The sequence below is a fragment of the Bacillus rossius genome, chromosome 5 (assembly GCF_032445375.1).
Source record: "Bacillus rossius redtenbacheri isolate Brsri chromosome 5, Brsri_v3, whole genome shotgun sequence".
Classification (NCBI taxonomy): domain Eukaryota; kingdom Metazoa; phylum Arthropoda; class Insecta; order Phasmatodea; family Bacillidae; genus Bacillus; species Bacillus rossius.
In genome coordinates, this window is record NC_086333.1 from 157,071 (window position 1) to 176,665 (window position 19,595).

Here is a 19,595-nt window from a genome sequence, read left to right on the forward strand (position 1 = left end):
GTTAGGAAAAGTATTCCATTGACGCCGCCGTCGGTGCTCGCTATGGGAGCACAGGCACCACGCACAGAGAACGTCTTCTCAATCCGATGGCCCGACCTTAAGTAATAGTTCTTTCCAATTCGCCGGCCAGCTAGCATCTAACGTAGGAAAAAAAGACTAAGCAACCTCGCTTCCTACTTGCGAGTGATTTAGTACTCGTACGCAATTGTTAACTAGTGCAAAAAAGTGGAAACAGAAATAATTGAAATACAAATTCTTACATGAATCACTATTGACCAAAAAGGATTTTAAAAATCCCAAACATTAATAATAACTGGTATGCTACGAAATAAACATGGGGTGTCGCACTACGCACATTTCGGTACTTATACATAACAAATAATTATCAATTCATTCATAAAACGTGATTTAGGTAGCCTTTGAATAAGTCTTCTTGTCTACTTCCTTTGTTTACCCTATACTAAGTAGGATAATTCATAATGGTTAGCCATTTATTTTGTAATTTTTTTGTCACCAACTATTATCATTTTTTTATAATTTTCTATTACATGATAGGTTGTAAATCATTATCACAGGTCTAAAAAGACTACATGAAACAACATACGTCCATTTTATTTGTGATTTTCATTGGCTATCCAACTCTCATGGAAAAAGTGGGTAAAGGTTGACAGTGGATACCCTTGTCCTACTAATTGGGGTAAAGATTTCGGAAAATGTGTTTAGGGAAATTAAAAAAAAAAAAAAAATCCATGCCGTAAATATTTTGGAAAAATATTAAAATTTTTATTTGTGAAGGTGAAAGAGATATCCTTCAACAACACAAACCGCTTTTTGAAGCTATAGGACTATTAGGGGGTTCAGGTGAAAATCAACAACGAAACTGGAAACCTTTGCCCACACCTACCCTATGTTTTCTGCACCCGCTTTGCATTAGTTGTGTCCAAGGTGGCTTTGCATATTTTTGCAAAAATATCGTTAATGGTAAAAGATATCTATTTGTTCTTTAATACACTACCGCTTACTAGTGCAATCATCGAACATGTTATATATTTCAGTATAAATTCAATTTTTTTATCAATCCGAATAGAGTACATATGATTAAATATTTATGAAATCAAAGTTCTATAATAATGTTTGAAACCCATCAAAACAAGTTATTTTAATCATCCCATTGGGGGAAAGTTAATAGATACTTAATTAGTTTCGGGCATTTACAATGTTATTCCGAAGTATTTAAGACCTCTAAATTTGTCTATATGCATGTCATCTTGTACTGAGTCTAAGGTACTTCCTGAATATTTTACAGTTTTTGGGAATTTCCGAATTCATCGGATTTCCTGCAGATACTGTTATCGTCGTACGCGTGTGAAGTGCTAACTCTGTATTCAGGATGTCTTTTGAAGTAAGTAAATTACTGTTTATATAAAATAATGTTTTTATGTCTTAACAGTTCTTACATTAGTAACATTACGTTAACAAATTTAGTTGTGTATTTTATTTCTTCATATTCTTTTTGGTCAGATGTGAAATCTCATTTTAGTCCATTTTCCATTTTCGTTCTGAATACTCACCACGTGGTCGCACATCTCTGTAGTCATAACTCTTTTTCACTCTGTAAATATTCGGTTCGTCATGGCACGAGGCATTGCTGTCCGGCTGAATTGTTTTTTTAGGATGGGCTCACATTGCTAAAATTCCCTACTTATAGCTGCATGGAGACTTAAATTTTTGTGCGTGTATTTTATGGAGTCCTATTCATACCGCATGGCCATCTCTTGAACATTTTTAACATTTAAATGTTTGGGGATATTTTGAAAAAAGATAACCTATACAGCCATTACCATTGTAAGACTTATTGTAAGGTTTTCGTATTGTATTCATTCGTCCCCAATAAACCTCAAAGCCATTTTAAACACAAATGCAGATTTGTGGTTCCAACCATTACTACAAAGGAAATAAAAATTATGAAAACAAAATAACAATAATCATTACTAATTCAGTTATATGCTATGAAATCTATTCAAAGTTTTTACATTAATTTCAAGAAATTTATGAAATAATTGGCTGAAATAGTTTTCACGGTATATAAACTTATATTGTGAAATAGCGGTAAAAAAAAAATCTGGATATGTTATAATTAAATTTGTTTGCATTTATTTTAAAGAATGTAAGCATTTCAAAAATTTCTCCGAAAATTTATCTACAAAAGTATAGATTAGCGCAAGGTACTAAATTAATGTTGGAATGTCCAAAAAATCATAACTACGTTGAAGGCATTACATGTAATTTGTTTGTAGATATTTAATGCCAGATGCATTCAGTTAAAAATACCTTGGAAACATTTTCACTGCGCTGGATGCCAGGAAATGATTACTTGATAATTATGAAATATTTGAGAACATGTAGGCAACATAGGTCATGTAAATCAACTGAAGGGGTTTCCGAAACATTCCCAAAATGAACGATTACTTTTTAACCTACCTACGTCTGAATATGGTTGTACTGTATGGTTTTTAATTTTTTTAATATTGACTGTTTTTGAACCTGTGGGTGTAAAGTATTAATTATTAGTTCCCCAGGACACTTTTAATTACTGTTTGGTCTTCGCCCCTGCTACTTCCATTCAAAAAGATAAAATTAAAAAAAAATATTGGTATTGCATAATGTGTATGATGCATCAATATGTATGCAGATGAACAGTATGGCCATCTAGTCTGTTGAGGGTTGTGAAATATGGAATGTGAAAGCTGATAGTGCTATCTACCCAAGGTCTTCAGTAAATCAAACTTACAGTATGCAATAAATTTAATGAACATTTCCTGTACGCATGTTATACAGTATGGAATGCAACAATTAAGACAAAATGTAATTTAATTATTTTTTCAGGGTTGCATCGAAGGAGCGCAACTGGTGGGGGCCTCTAATTTCGTGAGGCTCCTGACCAGAGTGGAAGGACTGCCACTGACGTATTTCAGAGACAACAACGGTACAGTTCATTATTATTAATTACTGTAGCTTCATTTTTTAATGAATTGCATATCTCGTGTAAAATGCAAGTATTTTTCCAACTTACCATGAACCCAAAGTAAGAAAAAAAGAAAACAAATTTTCAGATGTCACAATAGGTCATGTAAGGACATGTGCACCTATTTTTTAATCAGTAGAATTGTAACATGTATAATTGTCAGGACCATACACAATTTTGATAGGAGAGTGGATGGATGATTCATTTTGTGATTCAACCTTCTGCTCCATACGTAACTGTAGGTAATTGGTGATTTCAACATGTCAGAATACATCAATGAAGATTGATTTCAAGTGCTAAAGAGTGTAAAAATTTAACTCTCAAGAATGTAAGATCTTAGGATAGGATAACATTAAATATTTTGTTTCATCCACATTTGTGTAGCTGTGTTCATATAGTTTGGGGGAAAACAAAAGAGAGCTTGTGCCCTCCCTGCCTTCTGCCCAACTTGATTTGTAAATTCTTCACTCATCAAATTTTATCTTAAGGAAACAATAATTTTAACATCAATGTATCCAATGGTTAGATAGAAAAAAAAATTATAAAGCGCAATTTTGCACTTTTAAAACAAATTTTCCGGTGGAGGGACCCCCCCCCCCCCCCCTGACCCGTCATAGTAGGAGGGAAATAGGTTTACATGACATCAAAATCATTATTTGATTCGAATGCAATTAAATAGTAACATTTTACAATCATAATGATATTTTTATAAATTATTTTGTACAGATAATTCATTTTCGATTTTTTCAAACTAAATTAAAAAACACGTACACTTGTAAACATTAAAAAAAATTGTTTATAATTCATAAACTTTGCCTTGTCCACATAACAGGCTACATATTATTAGGGACACCTGTATTTCGCGAATACATTTCGTGTCAAGGTATTTCACAAAATACTGTATCTTTTCTCCTGTGGTTATTAAGCTCAGTATCAAGTGCTTAATGAAGCACCCCCCCCCCCCCCCCCCAGCAGACTCTCGTCTGACTGATAAAGGGATAACATCATCGCCGATGAGGGCCGCGAGGCCCGAATGCCGCAACTTGGCATCGAACTCCGCGACCCTTCAGGAGTACCAGGTGGCTTTCTGCCGACCCATAACCACCTGTTCTGACCTATGTGAGTTTAGTTTTGACTTTTTGTGAATAACTTTCTAAATAAGCTGCGAAGCTGTGATTTGTTGCAAATGACCTGGTATAATCTACTTTAATTTCGTGTGGTGACTCTACTTTAAACTCGTGTGTTGTCCAGCCCTCCCTTTAAGTTTAAAATTTAAATTCAAAGGGGGGGGGGAAGAGGGGTGAATATTAATTTAAGCTGAGCAGTTGGCCTTAGCTGCTCAGTTTGTTTTGATTTTTATTTACTTGCTTGAAGAGCTTGTTGATTTATTTATTTGCGTGTGGGCAAAGGCTGGACTGATTTACTGTGTTAGCTAGTGTGTTGTGTGTGTGGCGAGGTTCCTAGACCGTGGGCTGCTGACCCCCTCCCTTTAACGGGAAGAGGGGCTAGGCCGGCGGAGGGGACGAGTCCCCTCTGCCCACGGCTGGCTCGGTGTGTACCTAGCGCGGCTCAGAACTGCAACTGCAGCACCGCGCCGCGCGGACTAGACTGCAGCTCGGTGCGGCCCCAGGCCCTGGGGAGCTGCTGTCTGGTGTGGGCTGGTTCAGCTGCGCAGTGGGCGCCTCTGATGGTGAGGCCGGCCTCTAGCAGGCGAGTGGCCTCCTGAACAGTGGCGAAGGCCACTCTGTAGAGGCCAGTGAGGCGCCCTGTTGCCCTGCTGCAGACGCGCCAGCACCTGGTCGGCTTGTGGCCGGCCGAGCGCAAGGCTGCGTCGACTTCTTCGGCAGGTGCCCCGGCTCCTCTGCCGCCCCTGAGGACGACAAAGTGCCAGGGCGCGCGGTGATCTTGTGGGCGCTGACTGGGCTGCTCCTGTGCTGGCTGCCGCGCCGATCTCCCCGCAGCCGAGGCCGCCTTGGGGGCGGTCTGTGTGGCTGTAGAGGCTACCGGCGGCGGCAGCAGTGGAGAGTAATCTTGAGCCACGTGAAGAGCTGCAGTGGTGCTCTTCTGAGCTGTTACAACAGCTGCTTGGGTGCCAGTTTCCTGGCACTTGGCTGGGGCGGGCGTCTGGCACCACTGGTGCCGACTCCGCACAGCTGGGTCCGTCTGGCAGCTGCTGTGGCGCAGCTCTGGGGCAGGCTCGGCTAGCGAGCACTGCGTCCAGACTTCGATCTTCGGCCGAGGTGTTACTATTAGGGGGCTGTATTGGCCGCGCGGCGCCGTGTCCAGCTCGACCGCCAGCATGCTCTGGTATGTGAGCCACGAGACATACTTGGTGGGACCTGAGCACACGCGCACCGCCTGCTCCTCGATGTCGATTTGCAGCGGAGGTTGCGAGTTCGTCACAAGAATCTGCAGACAGTACATTTGCTGTGAGTTCCACATGTAGATTCTCGCCCTATTGCTGTCCTCCAGGTAGGGCGAGAAGTGGGCCTTGCACAGTGATGAATGCTGCGAGAGCTGCGCGCCTAGGTCTGCCGGGAATCCGCTTGGTGCGTGAAGTTCCGCGGCAAAAATCGGGCCCTTAAAGTCGGAGGAGATTCCGCTCTCGTAGCGATCTTGAAAACTGGTTCTTCGAGGCATGGTAGCAGAGGGACAGGTCCGCTCGCTCCAAGTGCTAGGGCAGGAATGGCCTGTGGTTATTGGCTGAGGTCGGTGAGAGGTGTCGTCCCGCTCTTGACGGGGCCAATGAGAATGTGGTCACCGTACTGCTGCACCCTCACCATGTCATGACTCTTAAAAAAAGCTATAGTGTTTCGTGAAATACCTTGACACGAAATGTATTCGCGAAATACAGGTGTCCTACATATTATGTCACGACTACTTTGACTGATTAGCCCTACACATTTAAAATCTCCAGCACACGTCACTATTCGATGCCTTAAATAACACTGCACATTTTTTTGTATTAAAGTCTTCACTCACTCAATAACAATGTAAAGAATTAATCAGGGTAAATCTCCTGCAGTTACTAAGGTCACAGGGGTGACTTGGACTTGGTGAGAGGCGAAAACTCTAAGCGCTCGGCCACCGCGCGGCACACACATTTTCTGTTTTGTACTTTTGTGTGTAATTGTTACGCTTGCGGTTTCTATGTTAGTTTCCTTACTCATTTTTTAACACAGGCACCTGTGGCATTGCTTTCTCAATTCAATGTTATACTATCCATCCTGTTAATGAGCGACACTATTTTTCTTATGACAACAATTTATATTAAGTAATTAAGTGGAGATATCCCTTTTGAAGGAGTAGGGGAAGGTCGGGTAATACCGGACAGCGGGTGATACCGGACAGTACCAGTTTCCAGAGGTGCGCGCTAGGGGCAGCACCAGTCGGTCGTTTGTCTCGTAGGTCTCTGTGAAGGACACGCAGTGTCGCCATTATGAGTTCGTGCGTTGTCTGCTTGTTGAGTAGTGCTACGTTTTATTGATTTTAGGCCAAGATCTTCTGCACGAAGATAACTTTGCCGGGTTGTTACAACATAACAAGTAAGATATTTATAAGTTTAAGTATAGTAACTTGTGTACTAACCATTTATATATTACCATACAGTGTAACATCTGTGTGCGACAAATACTAAATATTTTATGACGTAATTTCGATGGCATGTCCGTCGGGTAATATCGGACAACCTGCTGGAGGGTTATATCGGACGGTTGCGGGTGGTATCGGACACAATGGTAGAGTAATTTCCCGTCTATTCTGATTCAAGTATTCTTTCTATTTGCAGAAAATGGAGAAAAGAAGGGGAAGGTGGAAAGAAGAAGATATGAAATTAGCAGTAGAGCATGTTATAAATAAAGAAATGAGCATTAGAGAAGCAAGTGAACAATTTTCTGTTCCGAAGAGTACACTAGGTGATCGACTCATTAAACTTGGTTCGGGAAATGAGGCAATTATGAAACCACACATGGGTACTTTCAGTAATACATTCAGTGATGCACACGAGGAGCAGTTATACAACCATGTTAAAGCTTTAGATAGACAACTCATGCCATTAACTCGAGATGAATTTCTTAAATTATCTTTTGACTTGGCAGAACACCTAAATATTGATCATCGCTTCAATAAGCAAAAAGAGAGGGCTGGGAAAGACTTCTATTATGAGTTCATGAAGAGGCACCCCGATTTGAGCCTAAGGTCTGCAGAATCCACAAGTTTGCAGCGAGCTGCAGGGTTTAATAAAGAACAAGTTGATCGGTTTTATGAAAAGCTGACTGAATTAATGGACAAATATTCATTTAGTCCATCGCGGATCTTTAATGCAGATGAAACTGGGGTATCCTGTGTTCACAACAATCAACTGAAAGTCATGACAATAAAGGGAAAGAAACAAGTGGGGAAATTAACATCAGGCGAAAGAGGAAGAAATGTAACTGTTATCTTATGCATCAATGCTTCTGGAGACATGTTTGTTCCCCCACTCTTTGTTTTCCCCAGAGTTCGCATCGATAAGGATCTCACTAAAGATGCTCCTGTTGGAAGTGTGTTTGACGGACAACAAAGTGGTTGGATAACCAAAGATGGATTCCTAAAATGGTTCAAATTATTTGTTGAACGAGTTGTGCCAAGTGAAAAGAACCCTACACTGTTAATTGTTGATGGTCATTCAAGTCACAAGGACTTAGAAGTGATTCTGTTTGCTCGTTCCCACCACGTCCATATCCTGAGTTTACCACCTCATACAACTCACAAAATGCAACCACTGGACAGAGTAGTTATGAAGCCATTTAAGAATGCTTTCAATGAAGCATGTTCTTTGTGGATGCGAAAATATCCAAAGCTGAAAATTGCTCTCAAGGACATAGCTGGACTGGTTAACTATGCATTAGCAAAAGTCTGCAGAATGGAACTCGCTCAATCAGCATTCATGTGCACTGGAATTTACCCACTCAACCGTAGCATATTCACAGACTTGGATTTCCATACTAGTTTGAATGACTTACCAATCACTGTTCAAGAAGAATCTCCACCGTGTGTTCGAAGACAGAGTTCACCAGAGCCTTCAACTTCAGATCAAGCAGTAGGTCTAACAACACAGCAAATGTCAACTCCATCATGCTCCAGAATGGAAGGTTCTGAAAGCACTGTACTGCACACTTCAGCCTTCAATGTAGTAGAACAAATTTCTCCACTTCCTAGCAGTGCAGTTGCCAAGTTGGCCTCACGAAAACGACGGGGAGACAGAAGTGAAGTTCTAACATCTAGCCCATACAAAAATGAGCTTGAAGCAAAAAGATGCAAGTTGAATGTGAATCAAAAGTCGCAAACCACTAAGAAACTAAAAGGGAAACATCTCAGAAAAACATCAATGCATAGAACACCCCAACCAAAAGTTCCATGTGCAACAAACGAAGAGACTACTGACTGTATCATTTGCGGTGAAAATTTCAGTGAGGATTGGATACAATGTACCATATGTAAAGGATGGGCACATGAAAACTGTGCTGACCTTGAAGGGGATGCTGTATTTTATAAGTGTGATGTTTGTAAGAAAACCTAAATGTTATTTACAGGCGGTATTTTGTAAAAATCTGAAGGGGAAATGACTGTCCGATATAACCCTCCAGTTTACTGAAACTTCCAAATACCACTGTTTGTTCAAATGTAAAATACTAATATTTCTAAATGTTTTGGCCCATTTTCTTTATTAGGCATTATAAATAATTAAAGTACAATTCCAGAGACATATGTACATTTCATTTTTTGCAGTAAGTTATATTTTTATTAAAAGAAAACCTAAGGTGTCCGGTACTGCCCGACCTTCCCCTATATGTGGGCGGAAAAAAAAAAGTGAGAGGGTGTTTGAAATGAGGTGTGCCGCGCCGAAAATAAAAGGCAGGGAAAAGGGAAACCAGGAAATCCCTGAGAATACCAGCTTTCCGAAGCATCATAGCGGCATAATTTCCACATCCGAAATTCAGATGACACCTCTGAGAAAAGAACCAGGTAACTTAAAATAACTGCATTTATAAGAAAAGGACAACTTTTTATTTACATGAATACTTGTTCTATGTTTAGTAGAATTTTTTATGTATGCATAGCCATTAAACATGTTTTTAAATTTGTGTGGACTTTCTAAAAAGAAACATTTTTATTTCAATGTTTTCAAATCCTTAAGTTAACCTTTTAACTTTGTTATCTCTTTTATGTTTAATGATGAGTTACTACCAGCAAGGGACACAAACTTAAGACTACAAATTATAAAATTACAGTTAAGTGTTAAATGTAATGGTTTAATGGTAATTCAAAACGGCCTTCCCCCCCCCCCCCCCCAACAAACACACACTTGTTCTTGCCACTTTATTACAAAGAGAATAATTAATAATCAATTTTATAATGTGTTTTACCGCTAGAATTCTTCTCATGATAGATTGTTACTCACCTCAGTTCCACTTATTACTGGTTCACTTCCGTTCCATGAAGTTTCAGCATGAGCACCTTCACACAGTCTTTTGGCTATTGAAAAATATGCTAAAACAGTTTTTTGAGTTTTCATTGTCAATAAAATGAAATGCTAATGCACACGTAAGTAGTTTGACTCTACATCTACAACTCTGGTCTACTGCTCAAAACATGTTTCTACAACACTACTCCTTACACCTAACACGACAACAAAATTGCGAAATACTTCAGGTTATTCAAGGAATGTGCAAGTACACTCACAGATGATATGTATAGGTGTATGATACACGAGGAGGGAGAGAGCTAAGCTGCCTAATGACAGCAGACATTAGGTCTGGTTGCAAAGTGGAAGGGGCGTAGTCCTGCAGGTATACTCTATTTCAAATAACATCTGTACGTTTCGACTGTTTAAAGTAAAGTCACTTTACTATTTAATTTTGAATTTAATAATTTAGATGCTGGACAAATTTCTTGCATATGAACCTTTAATACATGGTACCCGATTCGCTTAAAATTGCTTAGATTATTGATTTATTCAAATAGCATAACAGTAATGCGGAATAATATTATAAAATAAAAATATCACGGTCTATAAAGTTGGGGGGACAGTCCCCTCCACCCAAAAAGTTCAGGGGGACACGTCCCCCCCGGTTCCTACGCCCCTGTTCATCCATTAAATTGTAAAATCTATGATAAGGGGTGAGAGGGTCAATGACATGTAGTAATATCTCATTGCACTGAAATAAGTGAACTCTAAACAGCATCCTTGTGCATTTCTTTGCTATTCATTGCATGAATTAGTATTTTTAATTTTATTACTTCACTCATTTATTTCCTATTAAGTATTTCCTTACACGTTGCTAAATGCACAACATGTAATATCAGGTGGAAGAAGGAAATCAGGCGCGTGTCAGCGGCATGGCGGCATGGCGGCATGGCGGCATGGCGGCATGGCGGAATCATCTGAAGCGCCTGCAGCGCGGCGGCCAGCTGGCCATGTGCCTGGTTATCTTCGTAGGTGTGAATGATCTCCTAGTAAGTAAATGAAAATATTATAGAAAATAGTGTGACTACAATAACTCATAATGATAGTTTCAAGTTTACCAAGTGAATATTTTTCTTACATATCATTATACATTATACCATTCTAACAATGGGTGCTATACTTTTGTTAGCAAATTCACGAAAATGCAACATGTATTAATACCAGAAACTTATATTGTAAAACAACCATTGGAAAGGTATTATTCATAGACATGATAAAGAAAGCATTTCAAATTTGCTGGACAGTTAAATTTTTACCATGAAGCACCTAAATGTGTGTATGAGGTTGTTTTTTTTTACAACTTACCTACTGGGATTCAAATAAAGAGATCATTCAGACTTAAACCCTTCAATACTATGTGTATTGGTAATGTTGCAGAACAGAACTATGTAATAATGGTATTGGAGGTTAGTATGTATTCTATATATTGTCAGGGACGGTGGCTGATTTTATATCATGATTCGTTCAATTTAAATTTACGAGACAATGTAATTATTAATTCACTGTTACCCATGATCGCATAAAGGCTCTTCGATTGCACCAATGAAGGTCATGCTGCGGCGAATTATGGCCTTCCTTCTCCAGAGAAGAAAGACCATAATTCTCACGACAGTACCCCCATTTGAGAAGTTGTGGAGCTGTGCAACTTTGAAACAGAGGGTACTGTCGTGGAACAACCATATCCGAAAAGTGGTGTCAGCGCACAATGGCGGTAAGTATTACCTCTATTATTTGCGCAGTTAAAGAGTTAATAAATAACCATGAGTGCTTCGACACTGGCAGCACTGTGGACAACAGCTGAGAGGAAGTTTAAATCCTTTCTTGGCCGACGGCTGTGACATCATGTTATTCTTTTGTTAATTTTATTGTCTGTGTGATTTTGTACGTCACTTTTATTTAAGCCTAAGTAAATGCTGTATTTGTGTTAACCTAATTTCTATTCACAAGGTTTTTTATTATGCATGTGATAAAAATAGTTTTTATTATGCGTGGCTAGGACTCGCGTGCTTTATCGTTTATTTGTTTGAACGAGGTCGTTGCCCAGCGCACGATAATTGACGCGGAAGATTGTAACTGTAAACAGCTGGGAGCTGGGCAAGGTCACGCGCACACACGGCGTGTTGTTCTCGATCGCGCGCGGCGATGCCATGTTCTACTCGCGCGATGTTGCCACATTGCAGTTGCCTGCCTTCTGTACACTTTTAACACAAATGCCGAGGCTGTAGTAAGTAGCATAGTACTTTTTTGGTAATTCTTTACGATTTGTTACCGTTTGAAAGGAAAATAAATCACGACTAAATTATTTTTTTCCCATGCAGATTTGCAATAAAAACATTTTTTCCCACCATGGCATTCTAAAAATAAAGGTGAGAGTCTTACCCGGGGGCGGGTGGTACGTGGGTTTATACCAGGGGTTAATTTCAGTGGGAACTCAAGGGAACGGCGTTCCCTTACCTCCCAAGAGTGCCGGAACGCAAGGGAACGCACTTAAAACTAAAAGTTTAAAAAACAATTACGTTGGATCAATATTATGCTTTGTTTGCGAGTGACTCGTAAGCAGGTAGGAAGTGCCCGTACAAGCCGTTGTGAGCTGTGTTGTGATGAGTCATGCACAGAATCAGGGAGGAAGGTGACTGGTGTGTCATCCTCGTCCGCGCCTCTCTATAACATAACAATGCCCACCCCTTCCTCCCCTCCATTCTTTCGCCGCGCCACCGCCCCCGTGATCGTTGGAGTTTAGTCAGTTTACAACAGGTGCGTTGACTTGACCTTGACGCCGTTTCGCGTTGTTGCATTGTGTTCGATGATTGTGTTCGTTTTTATACTTATCAGTGCTAGTGCAGCTAAATAGTTTGACTATGACTACCAGAAAATTTGTTAATTTTTTTAAACCTAACCCTAAGGAACAAAAAGGTTACGTGAATTCGGAAGCATCAAGTACGACTTCAATTGTTAATCAAGATAAAAAAGAAGACGCAATCGGAATCAAGGAGGATAATTGCGATTACCTTTCCCCTTCGACTTCCTCGTCGGACAAAACAGTATCCAGGTTGGAGGGTTTGGGATCTGATACAGACGAAGCTAAGGTTAGTATAGAAAATAATGATTTTGTTGGGGGTGAACAGCCAGTTTGTTGGTCTGTAGAACAAACTGTTGAATTCAAAGCAAAAAATCCATGGTTAAATTGTGTAACGCCCCTCGTGCCTCAAAATTAGATTATTTTAAAATAATTAAAAGGAGCCTTGGAAACTGCTGGGTAAAAAAAATAAGAAAAATTAAGTTATTGACCAGAGGTGGCACGAGGTGGAGAACAAGATAATTTGGATCTCCCTGACACAAGCAACTGGGGAGCTGGTGGATCTTTTAAGGGAACAAGGTATATCATAAATAAATTAACACTACACAAGTAGCTTGGTCTATAGGTTCCCTGTTTTATTATTAAGGAATTTTGTGTTCGTATTATTCAAACCTGACAATAAAAATCTTAGTAAATAACAAAGTTAAAGGGGGCGCCCCAGGAGTAATTAAAACAGTACATGTTACACCTTAGAAAAAATTATTACATAATTAAAAATTTGAAAATTGCACCAAATTTGAATGTCCCAACAATTACATCGATGATTAGTTTTATTGATTCTACATATTCTTGAGGAAAGCACTGTTCGCTGGTAGGCTATTCAATCGATTAATGTAGTTCGTAGCTAGAAAGGGGGGGGGGATGTTGATTTCACATTACCACCCGGGTCTTCAAAAAATAACGTCGGGTCGCGGAAACCTCTCTTCTAACGTGACCCGCAGTGGAGGTGCAGGACCACGAGCTGGGAGAAATTTCTCTCTCCAGCACTTCGACCCTGTCTGAAACCCAAATCAAATCCAAAACGAATTAGACTTGCTTCCAGACAGTCCTATACCGTCGGCGCAAAAGGCCAACAAACGGGAATGGGGGGGGGGGGGGGAAAGAAAAAAAATTACTCACCAACCAGGGTGTAGAGTTCGGAGCTCACTAGGTGTCTCGCGCCGACATCAGGATGCCGCGGACCGAGAAATCAGGATGCGCGGACGAAACCGGAATTTTTAGAATTAAATAAGAAGAAATAAAAATTTAACTACGCATGACTTTTCTAAAAACTACCTCTGCCTGGCTACTGTACAAACGGGATCACATCCCTTAAGCAAACTGACTACATTCTCGTGCACGCGAAAATCACCGTTCCCGCAAAAAGCCTCTTAGCGCAGAGGACGTAGATGAGACGAGGTCAGTAGCCGAGGTCAGAGGGCTGAGTCCCCGCAATCGGCCAAAACCCCTAATTAAATCGGGCGGTAAGGCCCCGGGTCAAAGGAGGGGGTAGGTTTGGTTCTAAGCCGAAAATTTCCGAAGGAGTCCGAGGCGGTCGTGGCAACAACACGCCATGCGCGCTCTCTACCGGACCGAAACGAAAACAAAGAACAATCGACTTCTCCGGGCCGCGAGAGGAAAGCATAGTGCCTTATGGCACCGCGACGCTGCCTTCTAGCGGCGTAAGGGGGAACTACTTGAGGTGGTGAGCAGACTTGCCACCAGGTGTCATGAGGGTAAGCTCTGCACGCTGGCGACCAGGCCCGCGGTTACTTTTTTTTGCCGCTAGATGTCAGGGATGTGTTTGTCGGACCCGGGAGAAGGTTTTTGCATCAGGTCATCGTCCCGTCCGGTCACTGCTCTTAGCTTAATTTCTCAGAACTAAAGTGAGGAGGAGAGAGAGGAAGGGGGGGCAGAAATAGCCACTAAGGTGGGAACGCAGCTCCACTGGAGACTGCTTCGTGACGAGACATGCTTTTCTCAGCAGGCCTCTACAAGGTAGCAGCTTGCAGCCCAGGAGCTGCTTCAAGCAGTTTTGGTCATGCAGGGAATTAAAATTACAAACTCGGGACGTGACTGCAGGCGAGAGAAATTTCAACCGGGCTGACCATGTCCACATTAGACAGCAAAATATCAGATTGGCCCCCTGGGAAGGGGCTTCGGTCCACTGGCACCAAGTTTAAATCCGTGGCGTACACCGGCCTAACAAAAAGTAAATCACCCCCATTAACAACCAGATAAATTTAAAAAAAATAGAAACCCCGAAAAATTTTAAAATTATAGAAAAAATTAAAAAAAAGTGACGAAATGCCTAATTTCCGGCACATACTCCCCCGCTTGAATGCGGAGCATATAGGGAAAATAAAACAAACACTTACACTGCTCATTAAAACTAGTACCAGGTTCGCCTGTATCCTACTACTTATATTCTAACACCTTTGAGACGCGTCCGCCTCTCAGGCACAACATATCGATAACCCTTAAACAATATTATTAACTAAGAGCTTATTAACTAAGTGGCCACTTAAAACTAATACAACGTAAAGCTAGCATTCTTATTTCTAGTACCATGGATTTTTAAGACCTCGAGGATTTCTGGCATGCCTAATATTAGAGAGTCCCCTATGTTAGGGTAAAGAAATTAAACACCTCTACTTTAAGTCAGCATGTGTTTTCTTTAGATGGGAGATGTGCGCTCTGGTCACGAATTCTCCTGAACTGGGGTCAGCTAGGCTAACCGTCACTGGCGTTAAAAATCGCTGTATTTGAAAAGGACCTCTCCAGCGGTACGCCAGCTTGGCGGAAAACTTATCCACTGCCTTGCTGAGTGGGTGTGCCTTACAAAGCACAAAATCGCCTACCCTGTAAGGGTTAGGAGATCGGTTTTCGTTGTATTTCTTTTTTCTGCTCTCATGAGCCAGGTTGAGATTTTTACGAGCTCTTCTCCAAATCTCCCTGATGTCTCTCGGATCATCGGGCAATAGGTCATTCAAAGACCAAAGATTTGAAAGAGGGGTATTAGGTCGGTAAGTGAACATGAGTTCTAAAGGAGTACTTTTGTGTCCTTCATGATGTGCATAATTAAAGGCCATTTGCAGCCACACCAAATTCGAATCCCATTTATCCTGCTCCTGCGCATGGTAAGCTATTAAAGCAGACCGGAGATTGCGGTTGAATCTCTCAGCATGCGAGGGCTGTGGATAATAAGGCGAGGTTGTGACGTGCAGAATGCCATGTGAGAAGCACATGTTCTTAAAAATCCTAGCCGTGAACTGGGTTGCATTATCTGACACTACTATAAACGGGTCTCCCGACGTCTTGAAGATCTGATTACGTAGCGCAGATACAGTGTTTTCTGCGGTGGCTTTTCGCATGGGGATGAGCCAGACAAATTTTGTGAAGGCGTCGATACACACCAGCAGCATAGTGTTTCCTGTCTTTGAGCGCGGGAAAGGCCCGACAAAGTCGATAAACATCTTTTGCATGGGGCGCTCGGCCACATCTGAAGTTAAGTAACCGAAACGAGTGTTCTGCGCTGGCTTACTCAGCGCACAGATTTTGCATAGTTTCACCTGCTCGGTGATGTCCTTGTGCATGCCGTCCCACACGAAATGACGTCGGATAGCCTGAATGGTCTTATATATACCGAGGTGTGCGCCCACCGGCGAGGTGTGATAATAATGGAATATCATATTACGTAGATTTTGCGGGAGCACGATTTTGTATGTTTTTGCAACAGCCCCTTAGACATCCTAAAGTATTTTGGCGCCGTTCCTGAACTAAAAAGTTTAATAATACTGGAAATGTGGGGATCAGCTTCCTGCTGGCTCTGTAAATCCTGAAATGCCAACGGAAAGTCTGTCAATAGGGCTTGACATAAGAGTGGTGTTCCTTCGGGCGGAGTCTGAGTTGGGTTTTCGAACATGCGAGACAGTGTGTCCGCTACTATATTCTGTGTGCCACGAATATGTTGGATTTTGAACTTCAAAGAAGAAATTTTTGCAATCCATCGCCCGAGTTTCCCTAATTGTTTCGGGTGTGCCAAAAGCCAGGCTAATGCCTGATTATCTGTCTCCAACAGGAATTCCCTGTGTTCTATAAATTGGCGGAATTTGTCAATGCCAAAAACCACGGCGAGGCATTCTAATTCGTAGATCGAGGAGGCTTTCCTCTCGGCGTGGGTAAGTGTCCGCGATGCAAACGCAATAGGCTGTCTGCAGCCTTCGACTTCCTGTGACAGTACTGCGCCAATAGCCACACTGGACGCATCAGTCTGTAAAATGAAAGGTTTGGTGAAGTCTGCCATGCGGAGTACAGGTGGGGAAGAAATCGCCTGTTTCAGGAAATTAAAAGCTTTTTCTTGTTCCGGACCCCATGTGAAAGGTGTGTTTTTCTTACGCAACGTATTTAGTGGTGCTGCGTGCTCAGCGAAATTAGGAATATATTTTGAGTAAAAATTTGCCATACCAATAAAACGTGAAATACCCTTAGGGTTTGTGGGAGGCGGAAAATCACGAATAGCTTGAGTACGTGAAGGATCAATGGTGACTCCCTTGCTAGAAACCAGGTGTCCTAGAAAAGACAGTTCTTGGACTGCAAACTTAACCTTTTTTGTGTTGACAGTTAACCCCGCTTTACGAAATCTACTTAGGACTTCCTCCAAATGTTTGATGTGTTCTTCAAATGTTTCTGAATATACGACGACATCGTCTAGGTAGTTGTACACTGTTTTGAATTTTAGATCTACTAGTATCTGATCCAGGAGTCGAGTTAGTACTTGGGCTCCCGTGGCAAGTCCGAAAGGTACTACTGTGTATTGGTACAAGTTCCAAGGGACACAGAAGGCTGTGATGGGTTTTGAATCCGCAGTAAGGGGAATTTGGTGGTAGGCAGAATTTAGATCAAACACACTAAAATATTTGGCTTTACTGAACCAATGAAAAGCAGTGTTTAGGTCTGGCAAAGGTATGTTTTGTATCACTATTTTCTCATTAACTTTTCTGTAATCAATTACACATCGTTGTTGATCCTTGCCCTTAGGCACCAGAAAAGCTGGGGAACTGTAGGCGGAGGTCGAGGGTTCGATTACCCCTTTTTCCAAAAGCTCCTGAACATGTTTGCGCATCGTCTGCATCTTAGGGCCTAAAAATTGATAAGGGTGAGATCTCACTGGTATTTTATCCGCTAACTCAATTTGGTACTCGACTAATTTTGTGCGACCTAATTTACTAGTCAAGACATCTGGAAAAGTTCTGCGTAATTTATCAATGGCGGCCCGCTGCTGTGTATTAAGGTGCTCGTGTGAAGTGGTGTTACCCTGATCCAAGATGGCTGCCGTTGGCTCGGCCGGAGCTGAAACTATTTGTTCAGGGGTCCCACAAGGAATAGGATTACCCATGTTGAATTTGAAAACGAAATTCTTCGCCTGAAGATTAATGATTAGACCTGTCTTGGCAATGAAATCAGACCCGTAGATTAGGTCTGTGGCAAGTTGATCAGACACCAAAAATGGGAAATTCCATGAATATAAATCAATCTTCACCTTGATCACAACTGCTAACGTAATATTTAATGGCTGCTCTGAAGCTGTGAAACATTGTAACTTAGTGGTCTCAGTTCTTAGAATTAATTTGCTCTGTTTTAACTTGTTAAATAACTGCCCAGAAATCAGGCTGCGCGCTGATCCTGTATCAATTAGTCCCGGTACAGTGTGTTCGCCAATCGTTGTTACTGCATACGGAATTACTGTAGGAATATTGCCAAAAATTTGGTGGCATTTTCTCTTGCCCTTATTTGTAGGATCAACACACGTTTTACAGGAATACGTGTGCGTTGAATTACCATTTCCCTTATTTTTGTTATTTCTCCTGCTATTGTGCTTTCTTTGTTGATGTTTGTGACCTCGCTTGTTACTTTTATTCCTGGACTCCTTGTTGTTAGGATTATTGTTTTTGTGTAATGGTGTTTCTTGTGTACTGCTATTATTTGACGCAAGTTGAACTTCCCACTTATAGAAAAATTTTTAACACTAGAATTTTTCGGTGACCCTAAATAAGGTTGTTCGGGCCACCGCGTTATGCGTTTTTTGGAGTGTCGCCATTTTGTTTGTTGTTTTTGTGGTAACACTGGGCCAGGGAATGCCCGTCTCTTTTACAGAAATTACAATGTGTATTTTGTTGATACCTCCCTTGTGGCCTTGAAGAGAAAAATGTATTGCCCTGATGTTTCTGTGCTGCATTCTTATGTTGCGAATTACTGCGCTCCGCTCCTGCGCTGCTACCTTGTTGACTAGCGAATGTGGCTTGTTTATTTCGCTGAAAATCAGCGTATTCTATGTTTGTGGCGTGTACGCAAAGTTTATCTAGTTCAGCATAATTTTGGGGGCGTGCCTGGAACACTGAGCGCGAGCGCTCCGCTGGGTTCAAACCGTCTAGAATCGTACTCACGACCTCTCTCTCGGAAACCTTTAGGCTGAGTACCTGGTTGGCTTCGCGTATGTCCGCCACGTAATTTGGCAAGGCTTCATTACGCTGCTGCAGTCGGTTAAACCACTCCAACCGGATGTTTGTGAGTAGCCTACTCGGTATACAAAAATTTAACACGTCTTCATGAAACTCGTCGAAAGTGAGGTCATTCTCAATGGCTGCCATGATCCTCTCACTTAGGGGAGCTTGGGTGTACGGATAAACAATTTCAAAAATTTGTTTGTCGGGAATCCCTCCCTTTTGCCGTAGCTTTAACAAGACTCGAAGGAAATCAATCAGTTTGTGTGCGTCCAGACCCGACGCCTCTGGCAAATCCTTGAGTAGCCTTTCTACAGGATGGGTGATTTTTCCGTAGAAACTGTAGCCAGTTTCTGGGGCTGTCGTGCTCCGCAATACTGAGTCGTGGGGCTGAGCCGCGGCTCCTGCCGGCCAAGGTGAAGGCTGGTTTGTGGCACCGGACGCGACTGAATCTGTTCCCGAGTCGCACCCGAGGGACTGACCTGTGGTGGAGTGATCTGGGGCGTTATGAGTGGCGGCTGCAAAACACCAGCACTCGGAAGTGGGGTGGTTTGCCATGAAGGAAACTGTGGTTGAAATTGAGCATAAGGGTTAAAATAGCCCTGAGTGGTCGGATACGGGAAAAATATGTTTGGTGGGTATGGTTGCGTCATGTGGTGTGCCATGGTTGGTAATCCCTGTGAAAATGTCACGCTAGTGACGGGGTGGGTTGTCACATGACTC

The 19,595-nt window shown here is 41.8% G+C and overlaps 1 protein-coding gene across 1 annotated transcript in view; it reads right to left on the reverse strand.

The window, feature by feature from the left end:
- Window positions 1–9,383: 9,383 nt before the first annotated feature.
- The window catches only part of LOC134531533 (uncharacterized), an 83,007-nt gene continuing 72,795 nt past the window's right edge, over window positions 9,384–19,595 (reverse strand). Inside the window, exon 4 of the mRNA XM_063367207.1 lies at window positions 9,384–10,519. Within this exon, the coding sequence (XP_063223277.1) occupies window positions 10,447–10,519 (73 nt within the window). The 3' untranslated portion in view covers window positions 9,384–10,446. The remainder of the gene's footprint in view (window positions 10,520–19,595) is intronic.